The sequence below is a fragment of the Etheostoma cragini genome, chromosome 2, assembly GCF_013103735.1.
Source record: "Etheostoma cragini isolate CJK2018 chromosome 2, CSU_Ecrag_1.0, whole genome shotgun sequence".
Classification (NCBI taxonomy): Eukaryota; Metazoa; Chordata; class Actinopteri; order Perciformes; family Percidae; genus Etheostoma; species Etheostoma cragini.
The window spans coordinates 24,603,885-24,625,869 of record NC_048408.1 but is presented as its reverse complement, the minus strand read 5'-3'; the positions used below and the strand labels follow the sequence as shown (position 1 = coordinate 24,625,869).

Genomic DNA, 21,985 nt, shown 5'->3' with positions numbered 1-21,985 from the left:
CAATTAAAGAAATCTTACTCGACTAAGACCAAAAGCACCAATGAGTCGACTTAACAACTAAGAGGGGGCAGCCCAAGTAAACTTCCCCAAATCCCAAAAAGAGCAGGACAGACATATGATAGCATCCTAATCCGGCTTCCACAAAGTGGGGAAATGCTACACAGAGAATGTGCTTTGGTGAATGGAGCTTTTATGATGTAACCTGTAACCTAAAGTATGAAAGCCTTCATGGGTTATTACAGTAGGTAGTAAGCTAGTTAGCCAGTACTGCTAAGCTATGATTAGACAATTACTACACTGTCGACTCACATGCAGATATGTGTGTGTATGCGACTGTACATAGGTCCAAATGTGTACCTGTCAACAGTCCAGGTAGTCACGTTGTGCGGGATGTCAGCGGTGTGTGTGTTCCAGTCCCCACTGGGCAGCTCTTTGACCTGCAGAGTGAAGTACCTCAGCGGGGAGGACCCTGTGCCACCCGTTACCCAATGGAGGCGGAGATGGCGAGATTCAACCCCATCCTGAGGAACAGCCAACTTCCTGGGTGCCTGGGGACGCTCTGTGGATAAGGTGAAGATGGGGAATTAGGCATGGCAGAGATGAAAGGGGAAGAAAGAGTGAAGATGGAAAAAGGGATAGGAATGGAAGTTAAAGTGGAAGCTGGAGAGAGCAACAAATGAAACTGTCTTGAGCAATTTGGTAAAAAACAACAACAAAAAACACTCTGGTTGATACATTATAGACGTTTATTCATTCATAGATCATGTCATTCAGTAGTTTAACATTGTGTGACTGTGTAACAACAAACAGTACGTACAATGATGTGTTTCTCTTTTGTGTATTTCTGTAAAGAGTTTTAGACATATAGTGGGGTCTCATGTTATAGGACAGAGAACTGCACATTACCATAAATCAACAAGGTGCTGGAGGCAAAAAATTAATTAAAAAAATTCCAAAATATCTAACACACACTTATCTCCATTGCAAATGTGTTACAAATGTGTGTGTGTATGTGTGTGTGTGTGTGTGTGTGTGTGTGTGTTTGGGGACCAACACTGCAGTGAGAAGACAAGCTTGAGACAGAACTGCTTCTCTTAACAGCATAAATGTGTTTTTTAAATTGTCAGATATTTAGAGCTAGAAACATATTTCGACTTCTAGACAAAACTGTTGTTGTAAGTTAGTTTACAAATTTTAGTCAGACTTTTAATACAATTATATTGAATAAAGGATACATTGCTACCTGTGATAATCTGTCCTTTTGTCTGCTCTGCTTCACAGATATTCGGTGATACGTGTAAGTCATACACATTCATATGCCTATATGTAAGAAGCCTATTACAGATACCACTAAGCATATACATGGCCACTCAATTAGTTCTCTAAAGTAGAAATCTAGCTGGGGAAATCTCATATATATAGCAAGAAATCAGCTGTAACCAGGTTATTTAAATGCATGTAAATGTGCTGAGTGCCCTGTACAGAAATATCTGCATTCAATATGTTTCTCCACTTATCAATTCAAGTTTTCCTTCACTTTACCTGCTATCTGTAGCTATAAATGTTGAAATTGACACTTGTACAAATTGAGACTATCATGGACCATACGTTGCAAATACCTTGTAACACAGGGCAGCCTACAGTTACATCACACATGCATTAGTGTGACTGTTGCAATGCATACATATGTTTGAATGAAACAAGACATCTACGCACTGCAGCATCAAAGAAACAATTTCTCAACAGATTGCTGGTGTGTGTGTTTGTATTTGTCTTTGTCTTCTTTATTTAATTAGAAGATAAAAGATGACTCTGGGATTTGGTATCTGTGTTGGCAAAAGCTGTAAGATTAGTCGATGTGTGTACACATGCGCGCACACAGACACCCACCCACCCACACCCACACACGCACACGCACGCACACACACACAAACACACACACACACACACACACACGGTTGGGGGGCATAACTGTTTAATTTCAGGGGCATCAGATTATCGATTAAGTCTGAAAATTAAAGCATTATCGATTCTCTCTGAAGTTTAATTAATCTGCACTTGTGTTCTCAAACATATGCATAAGCACAGTGTTTCTCTCTCTCTCTCTCACACACACACACACACACACGCACAAGCACACGCACACACACACACACACAGACACACAGGCTCGCCTTCCTTCAGTCACCCTTATCACAAGTAATTTAGGTAAAATCTGTTTGACTCCCCTCTTCCCCAATTCTTCATTCCCTTCAAGACTTGACTATTCTCTCCCTCTTTTGTTTCCCTGATAACATCTGTGTCTCCCTGTCTGTTCTCTTGTTCCATTCCAGAGTTAAGATCATGTTCTGATAATAAACTCATAATTGTCAGAACAAGTGCTGCCCTTACATGACTGTTTACTGCTTTGCAAGTGAGAGGAGTGTGGCAGAATAGAATTTAGTGTAGAAGAAAGAAGGGAGGTGTTGGTACTGGAGGAGAAAAAAGATATGGTTGTAGCGGAATAAATTCTGCTAAATATGCTATCGTACAGTATGTTGTCCATTACCTTATCATTATCACCCTCTTGAAGACAGACATCAGCAAAGATAAATCTCTCTTGTTGTTTTTATTCATCCACGTGCACACAGTTTCACGCACACACACACACACACACACACACAAAGCGCCAATTTTCTTTTCTGGAGATTAAGTTGGTCTCTTCTGCATCATCAGAAAGAAATCTCTATTAAGCTTTTCTGTCTTCCTCACAGTGAAAATGGGCCATTATGCTACTGAAGTGGAAAAGGGAACCACTGAATTATATTCTAAAGAAACCCTGATAATGATGCTGCAGATGTTACAATGTCTGATCCAATTAAAATGCACTACACAAGCTGAAAGCTCCGAATAGAATATCTGACATCAAGATTCCAGGTTTCATAAAAATTCCCTCCACCGTCACATGTTAATATTGGGACTTTGTAGCACTCTGATGCTTTATTAGACATACATGGTGCCGGCTGACAGAGTAAATTGGAGAGAGAGCTCAGGGATGACATATATCAAAGGCTGAGACCAAAGTTACTCATGCGTTTGCCTACTGAGACGACAAAGCCTCTGTAACTTCATTTTTAAAGTGATATATAATTTTGGTGGAATTGTTCTTTGTCAAACTTTAACACCACCTGGCACTTAAACCTTTCCTCCATGTTGACTGGTTATTTTACCCTGCTCACAGAATGCATGCATACCTTGTCCATATGTAAACACACACCAGTAGCCCTAATGCATAGCAGATCAGCCTCTGAAATACTAGTCTAGTAGATTTTGATTATTGTTATGACCAGTTAAATCCTCCTTTCTAATATTTGTGTACAGTGTAACCAATGGAGAGATGGAGATGGAGACATGAAAGCAGTTGATTGAAGCAGGACGAGAGAGAGTCTAGACAAGATTAGATAAAAGTGTGCCGACCTCTGAATCTTTATTTGTTTCTAAATTGAAGGAAAATATAACTGCACAGCTAACGCACAACTTTACCTATCTAAAAGTCAAGTCGATGTAAAAATCAGTTTTTCCTTTCTAGCCACTGACTGTTTGTAGGAGGATACTTTTCTTCTGTTACAGGTTTTTAGAGACTAAACTATCTTAGGAGAGTTACTGTCTCTACTTAGCCTCCATCTCGCCATAGGCATGGGGTGTCATACTCAGATTGTGTTTCCTGTTAATTTCAGTATAACCTACGATGAGGCCAGCAACGACTTCAATTTAGATGAAATGTTAAAGAGAAATTAGCAACATTTTTTGCTGCCCTAAAAGACAAAATTAAGTAGATTAGAGTGCAGAGGGAACTATTGATCATTAGTCATTTCTTTGGTTTAGAATCTAAGATTTATGGCTCTCAGATCTTGTTTTGGAAAGAGCTTGGGAAACTACCAAAGCACCAACTACTGCCATTTTAACACAATGTCAGTCTCATTCTCGTTCTCACCTACTAACTGAACATTTTTGACCCGCCCACAACAGAGTATGGTGCTATGAGAAAGCAGCCTGTGCAAGACAGTTATGTGTGAAAGGCTTTGATCCTTGTGGTTTTACTTAACAAGTATTAACAGAGTGAAAGCCACAGTTTTCTTTGATCTAATAATCTATGACTTTTAATGATAATATATCAAACCTGGAAAGGCGGCCTCTTTTTTTAATTGACTATTGTAGCACAGAGCCTAAGGCAGGTTTTGGAACTCTTGACTGTCATTAAGGTGATTTCAATATCTACATTTACTGCCAAGCAGCTCTCACTCCACCAGTGTTTCTAAATGTCATGTCTTCTTGTTCTGTATGTAAAGGTCCCACGCACAGAAAAGGTCATATATTTCTTTTTAATCTTCTGCTAACATTAAGTGTCTAGTAACAAGGGATTCTGCATCTTCAACCACAAACTGTTTGTTGAAGCACTGATAATCGGTTTGAGCTCCACGCCTGATGTCCTTGCTTGCCTTTTTTCCTCTAATTTTATCTCTGTGGGGCCTTCGCACAACTCCTTAAACTCACCATCAAGTGAGATTGTAACATTTTAAAATGCTAAAACTTCAGCCAACCTTTCAAGACTTTTCTTGCACTGACATTACTGTGGGAAATGACAAAATATCATCTTTGACCATTTGGTTAATGTGAAAAAAGGGAGGACAAAAATAACCGCAAAATATGTGTAGTTTTTGTCCTGCTATAGACCTTCTTAATGGCAAACATTTTGAAAAGCACAGTTCAAATTAATACCATTAATCAAGTCTCTCTTGTTTTAAAGGGGCTCATTTACAGAATTTCAAGACTAATCTGGTTTATTTAACACTTTTTATTTCCTTATGCATCATTCTAATTGAAAGTGAATTTCATTACTTTTTATTACATTACTTTGGCGCAAATGCCACACGAGATACACGATACTTACTTATTCTTGTTGAATTATCCAGCAATGTGTTAAACTTACTTTTATAGCAAAATGAACACACTTGTTATACTGGTTCCTTTAGGGTGCGATTCAATACTGTTTTATAATTGGTCACACTGTAGCAGTCTTTCAGTATAAATAGAGAACAGTGAGACACAGATATTTAAATGAATTGTACCCAAACTATCCCATTAGTGACCCATCAACCACATACTGTTTATCCATGTAGCCCTTTTTCACAGCTGACATTTTGAATCTGCATAGCTGGAAAAATAAAATTAATGATGACTCTGTTTCATTTAGACCTTTAGTCATTTATACCGGTTGCAGCATGTAAAAATGTTGTTGGGGTTTTAAGCATTTCTCTACAAAATGAAATAGTTATGACTTAATAAGCAACGATAAAAGTTTAAGTTAAAAAACATCCCCAGGTAGTATTTTTTAATCAAAAACAAAATCTTAATTTTCTTCTTTAGGACTGTGTGGATGTGGTTTGATCTAATTTGATAGATAGTGTTGCCAAACAATTCCACACTAGTATCAGATTTTGACCCAGATATTGCTACATTGTGAGTGATGCATGGAAGGATGTCTGATCACCTTTTTCCAACTGAACCATACCAACTTAGAAACAAAATCTGTCATGTGAATTAATCAAAATTGTGTGTTCACAAAGAACTACATTCCTCATAGTAAGCTGGTAGGTCCAAAATAGTTTTTCAAGGCCTTTAAATATAATGAACCAAATGTCTGGAAGCTGTGGTTAATACAGGTGATTTGATTGAGGGTAGGGACCTGTATCCAATATTTAAGATTCACTTTATTGTCCCACATTGTAGGAAATTTAGATTGGGCTTCCCCCCATGCTGTTTCTCTCACTCTATGTAAAGCTTAAGTTTATGTGTGTGTCTTTTACCTCTGCGTTCAGTGGTAACAACCAGGGCTTCCTGTTCTGTGCCCCAGCCCACGGCAGTGCGAGCAGTGAGTCGGAACACGTACGCGTGCTCAGGGGAAAGTCCTGTGACGGTGAACTGTCGAGCATTGGAGCCCACCTCCACTGTGGTCCATCGCTGAGGGTCCCTGCTGTCCAAGCGGTAGGAGATCTGGTAGCCTATTGAGGGAAAAATGAAAAGACAGACAGAGGAGGAAGACAGTTGAAATCTGTATGGAAGTCTAGTGTGGGAATGTGTTTCTTTGTGTGTGTGTTTGTGTGGCCTACGTTACATCACAGAGAACAAGAATCAAAGACCAATGTGAGGTAGGAAAAAAAGCCTGAAAACATACTGTAACCACACAATGGCACTAATCACAGCCCAATTTCCACAAAAAACTAATAAAAACAAACACAGTTTTTTGTATTGAAAACATACAGAAAGTCATAAATCTGTCTTTGAAAGTCAGCACGCACACACACATATAAAAACATACAACCTCTCATCTGTTCCCTCGGTGTGACCCACAGTGTATGCGGCTTGTGTCTGTTTCTCTGTCTCATGTGCAGCAGGCCATGTAATAACACTAACACCCTTCAACACATACACACATACACTCAAACCACTGATCCCCGACCAAGCTTTCCACAGGCCACTGGCCACTCACAAAGGCTCTCAATATGAAAATTGTATTGTACACCAAATACAAACATCCACAGACACAAACACACAAGCGTGTTTGTGTGAGATTGGTTTACACAGTAAGACTGTCAGGATGGTAATCTGCTCAGAGGGGCCTAATCTAGTTGTGCGGGTGATAATCTCATCAGATAGTCTGATTGTATATTAATGTGAACGCAGTGTGTGGAGGATTATTGGATAATGGCTAGATAACAAATCCTCCTGCCAATTGGGTCAGGGCACAGCATTATGTTGTGTACTGAATAGCATTAGGATGTCGCTGCTATCAGATACATGAGGCTACATCTTCGAAGTGACTGTGTCATGCTAGTGAAAGGCCATCTTCGTTTTGCATTGAAAATAAACAACATTTACAGTATAAATCATATATTAAGGCATAAAAAAATGTGCATTTATACAAACTTTTTTTTTGGTCCTGTCTGTGTTAATAAAAAAGCACACTAATGGCTACTACAAAGTCTGCTTGACTCAAAGCTTGCAGAGCAGAGAATGCTCTACACTAGATTACATACAAAATGTGTAGAATGTTAAATTACATGCCTCTATGCCAAGCTGTAACATAGATTTCACTATACCAAAGATCTCTGGGTAGTTTTCCACTAAGGCGCCGAGACACCCCCCGAGGAAGTTATAAAGTACCCCTCCCTCCATGACTAAATGCTAAACAAAGAGTCAACCAATGTAAGTCTTAATAAGGACTTTTCACTCTTATGTGCTTCTTGTTCTTACTATTAATAGATTTGGTGTTTAATGGGTAATTTATTTTTGCATTTATAGACTTTGTTTAGTAGGCCCTGAAGATGTACTAAATGCAGAGATTATGAATGCATTAGCTTAAGTAATTTAAATTAATGATGACATTATTTGCTTTATTAATTTACTCTTGTGTTTACAGCTAGTGTTCTAATGTGTGATTTTTTTCTTCCTTTTTCCTTCTTGTATACAAGAAAATAATCATCCATCCATCCCTGATTAAACTGCCACACTAACTAAACAGTTGGAACAGCTTTTAGATTTCTGTGTTTAAACGTGCACACCACACCAGATGTTCTATGAGCCAATGTGAAATGTTGTTTTTTCCATTCAGTATGTACAATTAATATAGTATACTATCATTGCAGATAGTATACAAAAATCTCTATAGGTCACCGTTTTGTAGTGATGCAATACGTGAGGCAACGGCATTATACTGCAACTGCATGGTTGAACTACAGTGTTTGCCAACAACACACTCAAAACAGTATGCATACTGACTTTTTGACAACTTGTGTTTGTGACTTTATTGTATGAACAACATACTACATACTCAAAACGTCATTACAATTTGTGAAAAGTATGGAATTGGGATGCAGCCTGGGCTGTAATATATTCATCAGGAGTTCATGTAAACAAAAATGCCTCACTGCCTTTTGGCAAATGAGATTGTGGACCTTATGTGGTCCTGTTTCTCCTCTGTCCCCCTTCTGTTAGTCCCCTATGGGTTGAGAACCCAAGGAGAAATGAGGCAGTCATGAGCACTAAAGAAAGCAGTGCGCTACAGTTATTTTGTTCTGCATAAACACACACATAGACAGTCTCCCCACACACACACCTTGTAGCCAGCAAGGACACAGCAGGACTGCACGTTTGTGTGTGTCTCTATGATCGAGAGAGAGAGATTTGCCCTCCCACTCATCCTTCCGTCACAGGATGGTGTCACACTAAATGTCCTCCCCCTTAAAATACAATCACACATCACTCACACTGTCCTGCTCGACTCCCTCCCCCACTGAGAGGACATATACTGCTCCTTTTTTTCCCCTGGCGCAACCCTAACACAGGCACGCATGCGCACACACGTGTGCACGCACACGCACACACACACGCACACACACACACACACACACACACACACACACACACACACACACACACACACACACACCTGTCCCTCCTCTCACCTCCATGCATCTCTTCTCTACTGTCTCTTCCCTTCTGTTCTCTCTGTTTCCAGCTCAGCAGCGCTCACATTGCTCTCTACTTCACCTCTCTCCCTCTTCATTAATAGGTTCTCTGTGATTCACTCCTCATGCTATGATTTGAAGTTCCAAAAACAGGTGATATCTGTTAATCTCAGTGTGTTTATATATGAGGCGATGTATGCATTAGGAAAGTTGTCTTGCTTCAGCAGCTATAATAGCCCTTTTGCTGGGTACACCCTTGATCACTGAGAGTCAAACCATGCATCCATTGCACAGACAGGACTGCAAATATATGACTCTTCAGACACACACACGCACAAACACACACTAACACCCTGCAGGCTTAAAATTGCCAATTCATTTCCTCTATAAGCCAAGTTCTCTCCTTTAGCAATTGAAAAAAACCGAAAATGGAATAAAAAATGATTTAAATGTAGTTCTAAAATGTCTCCTTTCAATGTGTGTGTGTGTGTGTGTGTTTATGCTATTTTACCTAACAAGATGCCATTGGGGTGTGTGGGTGGCTGCCAAACCACCCTAACTGATGACAACCGAACTTCTGGAAACACCATCCTGACAGGGGGGCCTGGGACTGGAGAGAAAAATAGAGAAGCGAGTTGGCAGCTGAATGAAACAGTAATAATACAAAAAAGCAGCAGCAAAAAAAACCCATAAAAGGACTCCTTCAATACTGTCATGAGAAAGAGAGTACCTGACATTAAGCATTTATACTCTAGTAGGTTAGTATGATGGTACCAGATGTATTTTTAACATGTGCTCTTCATGCACACACACACGCACGCAAGCACGCACGCTGCACGCACACAAAGAGTGTCTTTACATTTTAAGGAGGCACTTATAAAAGACGCCAAATAGAAAATGTAATTTTCTTTCAACTTCACACCATTCCTTATAAAAGTACATTTTCCACACCACTAAATACATATCAGCGTGAAATGTAAGTGTGTGTGTATGTCAGTGTGTACAGTATTTGTGTGACAGACAGATAGACAGGATGGAGGGTGAAGAAAATAAGGTTCATTATACATTGCTGGGAATTGACTTCCCAGTTCTTAAATCATCTTGAAATGAGAAAACTTTTCAAATGTGACACAGTTTGATAGAGGATGCGTTCGTGTGTTCGTTTGTGTGTTCCAGACTGGGTGCTGGCATCCTGAAAAGTCTGTCATGGTTGTATCTAAGGAGAGCTGCAAACATGGCACACACTATCACGAATAGACGCATACAATATGTTCTTCATGTCTGGGCTGAAGAGTAAGCTGAACCCAGTGGATGATCAGTGAAGTGGGACTGTTGGCTGGCTGCGTTGACAGAAGGTGGGAAGACGTGAAAACAGCTACCGAGGTGAGAGGCAAAAGTGTCAAACAAACTGCTAAACGGAAAGGTCAGTGATCAAACCAAAACATAAAAGAGAGAAACATACCATCTTCTTTGGTTCTGAGTAGTATCGGGTTGCTCTGTGGGCCGTCACCTAACCGTGTGTACGCCAGCACCTGCAGCTTGTACACAGTGTATTTTTGGAGAATCCCGAGGAGCAGCGTCATACTGCCCTCTCCTTCTGCTATCTGAACACTGGGGGGACCTTCTGAGTCCTTCTCGCTGTACAACACCTTGACACAGACACAAAAAAACAGACATACATGTCACACATGTAATCACAAATATAGATAAAAAGTGAACACATATGTAGAGTTAGATCCTGCAAATTACATTCTGTAAGCTCTGTTTGTCTGTTTCCCCCTTGAGCTTTGGTGGCTTAAAAGGATAAGGTTGGTGATCTTTTTGTGATTGTCAAAAAATAAAGATAAAAAGACCAAAACCAACTCTCCCCATACTTTTAGAGTATGTAACTTGTCTGTATCACTCAGACCAAAGCCTGTTTTTTGTTCCTACCCCAGATGTAAATCTTTAAAACTGCTATAATCAATAACATACTATCAACATTCTATAATAATTCAATATTACCAATTGATCATTGAACCAGTTGTGTGTGAAAGGTGATGAACCCACCAATAATTATCTCCTCAGTTGTCCCCAGCTGTATGAACCTTTACAGCAATTGTTGCTTCCAGCCTGCATTTTTACTGTTTTGGTTTTCTGTCACGGCTCTTGCGGCGTTGTTTTTGGCCACATCAGGCAGATGTTTTCTTATATAAAAACTCTAAAAAAACAGTATATGTCTATCCATATCTACACACTTCCTGTGTTCTTGTGGAACCAGCACCCAGTGTTGGTCCAGGAGGCAGACACCAACCCCACATTAAGAGTAAGCTTCAGATTATCCACTAAAGCTAAAAGTTAGGGCCGGCTCAGATTTCCCTGGGACCAGCCCTTAGTTATTCTGCTGTGTGTTTAGACTGCAAGGGATCTTTCTACGACATACTGATATTCTGAACTTCTCTCTCCTCCTCTCTCTCTATCTGTATGCATTCATAGTTTGCTTTCAGTTTTCTCTATTAGCATGACAAAATCAATACACCTGAGTTGCCAAAGCAAATAAACAACAACAAGGAAATACAGGATAATTGTGATATAATTGCATGTAATAAACAAATGCTGTGGTAGTGTCTCTCTCTTTCTCTTCCCATGCCCAGCATAGTCAAGTCAAGTCCATTTTATTTCATATATCCCACAGCATTGAAGGAACCATAATGAAGGAACATGTCAGCCAGTGCAACAGTGTGGCTCACTGATGCGTTTTTGACAACAATGGCCTGTGGAACAGAGAAATAAGCCATATCAATACTGATCTGGATACAGAAGCAATGCACGGAGACGGAGCACTGAGATTTATCCCAAATCTCAAAGCCCTTACTCACTTACCATTGTTTGTTGTACACCCGGGTTGGATGGTCAGCCTTGTCTGCCAGTAGACCTAACCACTGGCATAGTCTAATCAATAATGCGGTTTCTCTACTTTCAATTCAATTCAATTTTATTTATAGTATCAATTCATAACAAGAGTTATCTCAAGACACTATAGAGATAGAAGATATCAGATATCAGATCCGAGAAAAGCTGTTTTTATTTATTTAGCCCAAATAATGTATTAATATCATTAAAAAATGCATTGCCAAATGCCATTTTTGATATTATTTGTATTATTATTTGAGCAAGAGAACACATTTTATGTCCAGTTTGCAAGTGAGCTACGTCCGTGACATCTGCTGCAGCGCTAATTATGAATTGCCAGGTGGAATGTCCGGGACTTGTTTTCTGAATATCTAGGCATCCCATATAAAACCAATATTTTAAAGAACTCCATCATACAAACTAATGAAATGTGCTAAAGTAAACCATTGAATGATTCCTAAACCATTCTATTAAACAAAATACATTCTGTGGATGCTGAGATTTGTATTTTTTCTTCTGGAAGTGTGCTTTCAAAAGCAGAGAGCGTTGATAGACTGCGCTCAGGCGGTTTCAGGTTTTCGTGACAAATTGCCGCAGATAGAAAACGCTCTCTCCTCCTCCACGGATGGAGACTATGAATTTAGAGATCTTTTACTACCGTAGCTACATTAGAGCACCATTGCCTGCATCAACGTTACTGTATGACCACAATAGACGCACACCCCTTGGATTTTTTTTTCATTTTATTTCCCGTTTCCCGTCATAACCTTTCTCGGGAATCTGGAAATAGACTTGAACAGACCTGGCTTCCATTTACAATCAAGCTCAGTACAAGAAACCCAGCTCTCTATTCACTCATTGCCAGATTGTTTCCACTCACCATGTGGTAAATCCTCAGGCCTTAGTCTCCACTATCTCATTCTCTTGTGAGAAATTTAACTTTGGATTTTGTTGTACTACTGAATCTAAGTTTACCTCTGTCTCTGTCTCTCTCTCTCTCTCTCTCTCTCTCTCTCTCTTGCAGCACCTGTCAAAGCTGATTACCTGCTGTTACCTGCCACAAATCCCACACCACCTGTAACTATCTGTTTCCATCAGGACTGTCACCTCATCACCTTTCTTCTACTCTTGGATTTGCAACAACAGACATGCACTAAAATCACTTACAACGTAGCTATCAAGTCTGTGTTTAAATCTGCTACAGGGATTCACACTAAGATCTAGCCGTAACATGTCTGGAATTAATAATTGTCTTTTTAATTGTTTGTTTTATGTCTGAAACTTGAAATTACACCAGTGCCCACATAAAAACAAACAAATCAGAACACAGTGCTCTTTCACTGGCAAAAACGTATCAAGAACTGCTCTTCTTGTTCTTTCTCTCTCCTGTCACTTTAAAATCCTTTTGAAGGAAAGTGTCACCTCTTAAGTGACTTAAAACAGAAATAGTCATGAGGAATGTGTGTTAGGAGGCAGAATAACTATTTAACATTAATGGGGGATGGGAGGTGTTAAAGAGCTACTGCTGGCAGCCACTTTCCATCTATTAGCATGGTAGGCACACTGCTCAGTGGGATCCTCAGGAGCGCACAAGAAAACACACACACAGATGGGGAGTGTGATGTGCTTTGGGCATGGTGGATGATATGACCTGAATTTTGCACATTTTTAAAATACTGGATAGTACTGCTTTATATCACAAAGTCACAGACGTTTTTTTTAGTAGATTTATGTATTTATAACACAACAGTGCCATGCAATTGAGGATAAATGTTCTTCTTTTTAATGCTTTCTTCTGCTATATTTTGTTTGGGTGGTGATTAAGCGCTACTCAATGCCAATTTTATATTAGCAAAATATCTCTGTGCTTTCTCCAAGTTAGAATTGGCAGGATATTGATGGGTGCAACATACTGTATATGCCACTGTGTATATGCCACTGAACAAGAAAAGCTATATTGCAAAAGTACAGACAACTGGTACGTGTCTTGTACTTTTTTTAAAGTCAAACAAGGAAGTGGAGTACATTATAATAAACCCCTGGAGGGTGTGCGTGGGAGTGTAGCGAGATGTGCCTGCATTAAGTGGTGCACTCAGGTAAAAATGAGTGCACCTTGCACTTCACCATCAACAGTACTTATCTAGCTTTTTGTTAGGACCCTGCACATCAGAGTAAGTTAACTATGTCACTATCGGCTGGATAAAGCAAGACAGACTTCTCTGACTTAGTTTGGAAATACAAAAAAAAGATTGTCTCAAATTTGGCAGACGTGAATAGATTGTAGGCTACGTTGCTTAAAGCTATAGTGCATAGTTTCCATCTCCCCTATGAGGAATTCTAAGAAATGACAACAAAACTGTTGCATCCACATGATACAAGCCTTCCGTGTACGCGCACCCCCCCCACCCCTCCTCCACGCAGTTGCTAATAGCCAAGGACAACACAAAGGATTAAAAGAACACGATGGACTCTTCAGAAGAAGTAATTTTCTTCACTTCACTTGATTCATCAGACAACACCAGTTTTTGAACATAGCCATAGTGAGAAACACAGAGGGAGTTGTGTGGAGCTGATACTCTTAATTAGCTTTGTATCAACTCATTTGGCAATGGCTTAAATGTAACGGACGTTCATTAATATAGAAAACCTAAGCACCAAGTCTGGACTTCAATACTAATGCAGAATTTATTTGTTAAGTATATACACACACACACACACACACACACACACAGACACACACACACATACACTATGTGTATTTACTCAACAAATCACTTTATCTTGCCCAACCTACAGTTCATGTTTATTTCAAATAAATAAAGCACTTCCCCAAACCATGTAAAAGAGGATGACAGAGTGTGATCCAGCTATTGTTTCTACAACAATATGACACAAAAACTGCTGTTTTATGAAAGCATATTAAATGTTAAATCCTCTCTCATATGCATGTTCACAGTTATACACACACCTCCAGAAGTACTTACTGTAGATGGGTGCTTTTAGAATGTGTAGGAATAACTCTTAAACTAGAGCAGTTACAGGCTATTACGTCATATTCAGGTTATAATGTTTTTTGGTGTGCGTGTCTGTGCATCTGTGTGTGTGAGAGTGTGTGCACATGTGATAATGGGCTGAGGGGGTCAAGTGAGAATGCCAGGGTGGGATTATGTGTGTGTGTGTTGGAGTGCTTTATACACCTTATATCCAAGTATGACTCCATTCTTCTGTGCCTGAGGAAGAGCAGACCATTTCAGCAGGATCCTGGTGGAACTCACGGCCTCAGCAGTGACATTCACCGGCGATCCAGATGGAACTACAGAACATACACACACACACATTACTACATTATAAAAAGACTAGCATTGTGCAAAGTATGGACTACTATTTCAAGTCATTTTGAACAAAAAGAAAGAATAAGAAATTAATATAAAGTATTCATAATATTGTAATGATATATTCTTTGTAATATTTAAAAACAATATTTTCTACTTCTTTGTCACACAGGACTCAAATTGTGTGATGAGCTGATGAAAATATCAGGAAACACAGCAACCTATATCATGTGCAGCCAAACACTAATCATGATTGTAATTTATACACGGAAATACTGAGCAAAATTGCTTATATATGTGTGAATTGACAATAAAAAATTCACTGCATACAATATCAAAGTCAATTGAGCTCACAGAGAGAAATACATGTATAGGCCCTCCAAACAGGGAATGCCATTTGGGTTGTACTTTTAAGCATAATCACAAATTTGGTAAACCCAGAATGACAAGTATGAAAAATATGCATGAACCTTATATTTGATTGTATTGAATATTTATAGTGAAAATATTTTCCAGTAAGTATAAAAAAACAACAACAATGCAAACCCTGCTGGTCCCACTATACTACAGCTTTTCTCCATCATTCTGATATTAGGAGCATGAGCCGCGGTTTTAAGAATATGTGTACAGTAGGTGAGACAAATATCAAAACAATCATTCTATAAACAGAATCCCATTGTGTCGACAAAGAAAATAATGTAACAAAATCAGCAAAACATAATAAAAAAAACCTCCATGACAGCAGTCATTTCCCACTGATCGTTTTTCTTTATAATAGATATGACCTGTGATATTCTTAGACCCAGACAATTTGGATCAAAAAGGTTTTTGTCACAAATCCAACCTTTGTTATTGGGACTTAACTTTACATTGCCACGATGAAAAACTATCATAGAGGAAAGGTGAATGTGAAAACAGACGTCCTGGATGGGACCAGAGGCTCTCCTGAACTGCTGCATTTCAGTACGATTGAACATCACAATGTCCCAATATACAAAGTATAAAGATACGTATCAATTAAAGAGCGGAAGACTAAAGATACTCAATCGTATCAAACTCAAATGTCCAATACTGTGTTCCAACACAATTTACATTTGAAAACAGAGAGGCTTGAAGGGCAACACTGATATAAAGCTTGACCAAACAAAATGTCACCTGTTGGCTCGCCAGTTCACTGTAACATTGCCAAGGTCCACTGTTTGATAGATACGCAAGTACACACACACACACACGCACACACACGCACACGCGCACACACACACACACACACACACACACACACACACACACACACACACACACACACACACACACACACACACACACACACACAAACACAAGTGCAACTTCACTTGGAATCATCTTTTATCTCCATCATCTCACCCTCACCCTCCTTCTCTCTGTCAAAAGTCCAATTATTGACAGAGAGAGAAAGTGTAGAGGGCAGAGAGAGGTGGCAGGATGAGGGGAGACTCCCTCACCTCAAACTTGCAGACAGGTAACAGGACTGAATGAGGTCTGTGTCCTTACCAGATTCTGCGGTAAGTGCGGCAACAGTGTTGCTCCATGGTCCAGGTCCTATGGAGTTGTAAGCCTGTATCTGAACTTGGTACTGGGTCCAGGGATTCAGGCTCTCTATTATGGTCTCATTGGTCCCCCCTTCTCTCGCCACATCCTCGGTCCTATCCTCCCCCTGGCCGTCAGTCCTCCACACACGCAGCCGGTATCCCACAGTCTCTGGACTGCTGTTGTACTCAGACTCTGGAAGAGGCTGGAGGGTAACAGAGAGTGAGTGGAGAGAGATACAAAAAAAGAGATTAAAGTAATTATTATCGTTCTACATTCGTGTTTTTTTAGTTTGTCCTTATGGTCATGCTTTACAGACAAAACCGTGTATATCAACTGCTATATATGGTCATGTTTACAGATAATGTTACCTGCTGCATCCTGGTGAGAACAAGTAGCACAGTTAAACTACAAATGACCATTTTTAGTTAAGCTATACATGTTTGTAAACATCAATATATGTATATATATATATAAACAAATATCACCTTGGTAAGGATTAGGCAGCGGCTTAGAAGACATCTGCTATTTTCAGAATAATTTCCAAAGCAGATTGTGCACCTTAATGCACACAACAGCTTAATAAATGTGGGCCAGTGTGCTAATCCTAAACTCTGCAAGTATTTTATAATGTGTCAGCACTTGGCCACCCTGTGCCATCAGTGCGCTTGTGGTGGGTTTAATTAATTTTGACTGTGATTGATGGAAGAAGAACTAACCACATAGAAAAAATGATTATTGAACGAGGAACCAATTTTGGTAAAATTGTGATTAATGAAATGATAATTTTGCTCTATGAAACAATGTGACAGTTCCTAATAACCAACATGGAGTTATACCCTCAGTGTATTTACTGTAATACTCTAAATCTATTTAACACAATTGTAGGTCCTGAGAGGGGAGCCTGCATGCATTTGGGAAATAAATCATAATATACTCATACACAATTACAAAGACACACATACAGTACATTCATATCACAGTGTATGTGTCAGATAGATGCACAACTGGGCACACAAGCACACATGTATGCACAAAAATTGGACGATGCTCAGACAGGTACTATATCACACATAAATACTTAAGCAAAAGTACAAGTCCGCCCAAAACCCAAGTTTTTTTATGATATTAAATGTGCACAACTAAATAAGCAAAAATCAGTTAGAGTTAAGAAAGAAAAAATCTACTCTTATTTATTATTTATTTAAAAAGCAAAGATCAAAACCAAACTAATAAACTTTGATTGGTTAACAGAAATATCAAACACCCTCTTTTTTCCCCAGCAGAGCCCCGCCAACGTCAAACCAGTAGAAAAGGCAAACACAAAAAAGAAATAGAGATTGTTTTCAAGGAAAATTGTGACATCATCTCTCATAGTAACAAGCTGATTGAGAAAATAATTTGTTAAAGGGCCTTTAAACCCTAAAATAAACTGTTAAAGCCACTATGAGTAGAACACTTTGAACTTTGGTGCCCTGCAGTGGCGTCATCAAAAATTGCCATAGTGAGACCTATCGCTATTTTGGATCCCGACAACATAAGTGGAATATCAAGTTTAGGGTATCACAGTGTGATATAAGAAACACACAAACACTCACAAGTGTAAAGTCATTTCAGGCTATAAAAAATGTGGTTATTTATGTGACATGTCTAACGTAAAAGTACATTCTAAAAACCTTTTACTGTCTTCTCCCCTTTGACATCCCATCTTCTGATCTTTCTCTCTATCACCTCTTTTCCCTGTTTTATTCATATTCTGTCATCCTCTTTTACTTGCTTCCACTTTCATTTCCTGTCACCCTCCCTACTTTTCCTGTCCATACTTTTTCTCTGTCACCTCATCCTCTCTCTACTCTACCTGTGAACCACCGTGTCTTTATGCATTACAGCCACAACCCTTGATCATTCAGTGCCCTGCAATCACGTTAGTAAGAAGTTTTTCAAGCATATAATTCCACGGAAGACAACATTGTACAGTGGTTGCTCTTTGCTGCGCTGCAGATAAGGGATTGAGGCACCCAGCCATTTTAAATACCCTAATGATTTAGCTCGGCTTAACATTTAGGAGCCATAATACAGAATGTCATATTAGCTTTATTACCCTTAATATGCAGCTTTAAATAACAGCCTTAGCTAAAACCATTGTGATGGTTCAATTACAGCAGAAAACCTAGCATAGCTCTGTCAGGGCACTAACATGCAGGTAAAAGTCCATTAGCATGCTGCACAGGTAACCCATAGCATCTCAGTGTCTGTGTCTGATTTGACAGGCTCTTTTTCTCATTCCAACTCTTAAATGGAAAATACTCTGCTCTCCATTTATGTTATAATAGAAGAGGGGATGGGGGAGTAAAAGAGAGAGGGAGGGAAAGAGAGAAGGACGTAGAGCAGGAACAACCGCAAAAAAAAAGAAAAAACAGTAAGGAGAAAATTACATTGCAGTTTGTGCTGCTAGCAGTCCACGCACCGAATGGGACAGATTAGTGTTAGCACTGATAACAAGGAGAGACACTGATTATATGCTGTCAGCCACTCAACCTGTTCAGTCCTTCTGCTGGTGAATGCACATGATGTGCATGTACTGATATAAAAATAATAGCAAATACACAAAGATGCAGAGCAAATAAACCCAGAGAAAATCCTCATCAGTCAAATTAGCCCAATTTGCATGATTGTAAAGGGGCAAATATTAGATAGTTTACTATTTATCCTCAAGGAGGAAATAATTTTCATAGTAGGTGCATACATAGTGCAAACAAGTAGGACCTAAGGAATTATACAAGATTATATGAAGAGACAAAGACATGGAATAAAACTAAACACATGCCAGACTGGATTTTTGTATCTTAACAGGAGGTTACTTATAAAGAGAGAGGCTTTACTGTTTTACAGAGTGTGTATCTGTGTGCGCGGATGTACTTCAGTACCTTCCAGTTGAAGCGCAGGCTGGTCTGCGTGGCAGACAGCAGAGTGAGGTTAGAGGGGTGCGTGTCAGGGGTAGCCTGTAGGGTTTGAATGATCCTGGAGGGGGCGCTCATGGCACTGGAGCCGACAATGTTCACTTGCCGCATCCTGAACCTGGTGAGAACAGAACACAGATAAAAGGGACAATTCACTGATTTTACAAGTTTAGTTTATTTGGCATAAAGAATTCAAATTAGCCTGTGAGAAAGCACAAGTAATTACAGCAAAGTAATCTTGACAAATTGGTGACAGACAGCCTACGTTACTATACAATTAGCTATTTTTAAGTCCCCCAACTTAATAGCAGTATAATGTTAAATGTTGGAGTACATTTTTTCAAAAAAAACTTTACTAAAAAGAAGAAAACCAGTTAAAAACCGACATACAGTTTAAAGTTAGACACAGGGGTTAAGTTTTCAAAGGTGGGCGGCGGGCAATTCAAATTTTCCATTGATTACACAGTGTTACTATAGAAGCAGTGGCAAAAACCCAATCAATGAAGTCATATAGCCTTCATCAGCATATAGTTGTGAGAAATCCGCTGATAGACAAAATGAATCAAATATCACAGGATGTGTCAGCAAGGCAACCAGACTCCAGAGTCTGAAGAAAAAATATTTGTGACTTTTTTTTGGTATGTTATTGTTGTTTGCTTGACAACTAAAACAATTTTTTTCTAGATGGCAACCTTCAGCTGGAACTCTCCCTTAGAGAATTTCGGAAAAGGCCACTGGTATATTGTTAAGTTGCCTGAAGATGCCAAACATTCAGTCAGAAAAAGAGATCTATCTATACGGCCCTGGTGACACACACACATACATACAGCCACGAGGGAGCATTTGTTACTTTTGTTACTTCTAAATGCAGCCATGCTACAGTGGCGGTGTGAGTGATAAAATGTGTGAGTGTGCAGAGAGTGAATGTGAGAAATACATCTATGAGTTCTGATCCCTGTATAGGGAGATAGAGAGCATGGTGTAAAGAGGGACTTAAAGCGGGGGATATGAAACACAGACAAGTGCATCACTTCATCTAATGTCCCACTGGTGTCGCCTGTGACAACATAATCCTTAGGAGTGTACAAAGTCTGCATACACACACGCACACACACACACACACCCACACTGTGTGATACAGAGAGCAAGAGGCAGAGATAGACAGATACATCCAGAAGATAGAGAGAGAGACTGATAAAGAAAGAGAGAGGGTGAGAAAGAGTGTTGCTGCTGTTAAGAGTGACGATAGATCAGGTTTATGAACTGCAGGCTCTCCACGGCCCTTGAGCAGGGATTACTGTAAAGACACTCCTCTCTTCTCCTCTATTTCCTATCCTACTTGTTTCTTATCCCTTTGTCTTTGTTACTCTTTAATGCTCTCTGCTGCCCTTCCCACTTTCTCATCACCTTTCAGGAAAGAACCCTGCCCTCCTCCCTCTCCTCTCCTCCCCTTCCCTCAAGCTAGTTGCGGGAGGGTAATAAGGATCTGCATGCAGCAGCTGTGAAGGTGCTGACAAACAGAAAAGTCTCAGATGGAACTGTCTCTCCGTGTGTCTGTGATTTATCTAACTTCACCTGAGTCTTGCAATACTGCAGAAACTAGCAGAGAGTGAGATGTGTGTGAGTGATTTTGTGGGGTGTATATGTGCACTTGGTAGGACGTGACTATGTTGGTAGGACTTGGCTATGTTGTGTAGGCTGTTGATGTTTGCTGCTCACCTGTACTGGGTGAACGGAGTGAGGTCAGGGATCTCCAGCAAGTCTGCATCTGGCTGGTTTTCTTTCTGGTATACAACTCTCCAGTCCTCGTCCTTTCCATCCAATTTCACTACCTGTTCATGAAGGATATTGTGTGTTACAAAGTACTTTTCCTCCAGCTGTATGACAAATAGCAAGGATCGCAAACGTACACACGCACAAGCACGGACACACGCACCTGGCCTTCTACTATCCATTGAGATATGGCGGTCTTGCCATCAGAACCAGGGCGGAACCGAAGCGTTGCTGTCCGAGGGCTGATGTTGGAGATGACTAAGTTAGATGGTGCACCAGGAAGTTCTGTAGATAAAAAAATGGAAGAATACTGCTTTAGTTACCCAAAGCTTCAAATCATTCTGCTATGATTACAGGTTCTTCAAGCAAAGTTGGTTGATGTTACTTCTTGTTGAAGAACAAAACAAGACTAGCTCGCCCCTCCCTCCTCCTCATCCCGTCCCCTCCCCCATCCTTCTGAGCTTCAGCCCCAGCCCCCACCCTCAACGTCTTATTGTCGGTTATTGGCTGGAACGCTGGAAGACTGTTTGTGTGTGTTTTGTGGTGCAGGTTGGCACAGATTGTTTTTGTTGCTGTTTGTATAGCCTGGGCTGTCCAAAGAGACCGCGTTTTTATAAAGTGTGTTGTGGGGACAGGCAGCTAGCACACAGTGAGGAGATGTGCTGTATGTGACAAAAAAGTTTGTGTAAAAAAGCGCTACATTGCTTAGAGCACCTTTAGGCTATTTCTGGTAATTAATTTGTCACCACTGCATGTTGTGTATTCTTACAGGTACATAAAACATTTATGGTCCAACACCCATGAGATTTTTGCATTCATATTAATTAATTTTAATAGAAATGAATTATTGTTTGTGATGTCTTAGTAGTGAAGTTCAAATTCTTTGAAAGTAAACTACCTCTGATTGCTGGTGCTGCAGCAACGAGGTGCAATAACACAAAAAAAGACCTCTTAC

The 21,985-nt window shown here is 39.8% G+C and overlaps 1 protein-coding gene across 2 annotated transcripts in view; it reads right to left on the bottom strand.

Annotated features, from left to right (window-relative positions):
• Window positions 1-21,985, bottom strand: part of sdk1a (sidekick cell adhesion molecule 1a) — a 223,655-nt gene that overhangs the window by 18,775 nt on the left and 182,895 nt on the right. For both annotated transcript variants that reach the window (XM_034885383.1, XM_034885391.1), the window contains 9 exons: window positions 21,194-21,315; window positions 20,977-21,089; window positions 19,225-19,375; window positions 16,262-16,502; window positions 14,597-14,712; window positions 9,970-10,156; window positions 9,019-9,117; window positions 5,847-6,041; window positions 358-559 (listed from right to left, as the gene is read on the bottom strand). In XM_034885383.1, coding sequence (XP_034741274.1) covers window positions 358-559; window positions 5,847-6,041; window positions 9,019-9,117; window positions 9,970-10,156; window positions 14,597-14,712; window positions 16,262-16,502; window positions 19,225-19,375; window positions 20,977-21,089; window positions 21,194-21,315 — 1,426 coding nt within the window. The remainder of the gene's footprint in view (window positions 1-357; window positions 560-5,846; window positions 6,042-9,018; window positions 9,118-9,969; window positions 10,157-14,596; window positions 14,713-16,261; window positions 16,503-19,224; window positions 19,376-20,976; window positions 21,090-21,193; window positions 21,316-21,985) is intronic.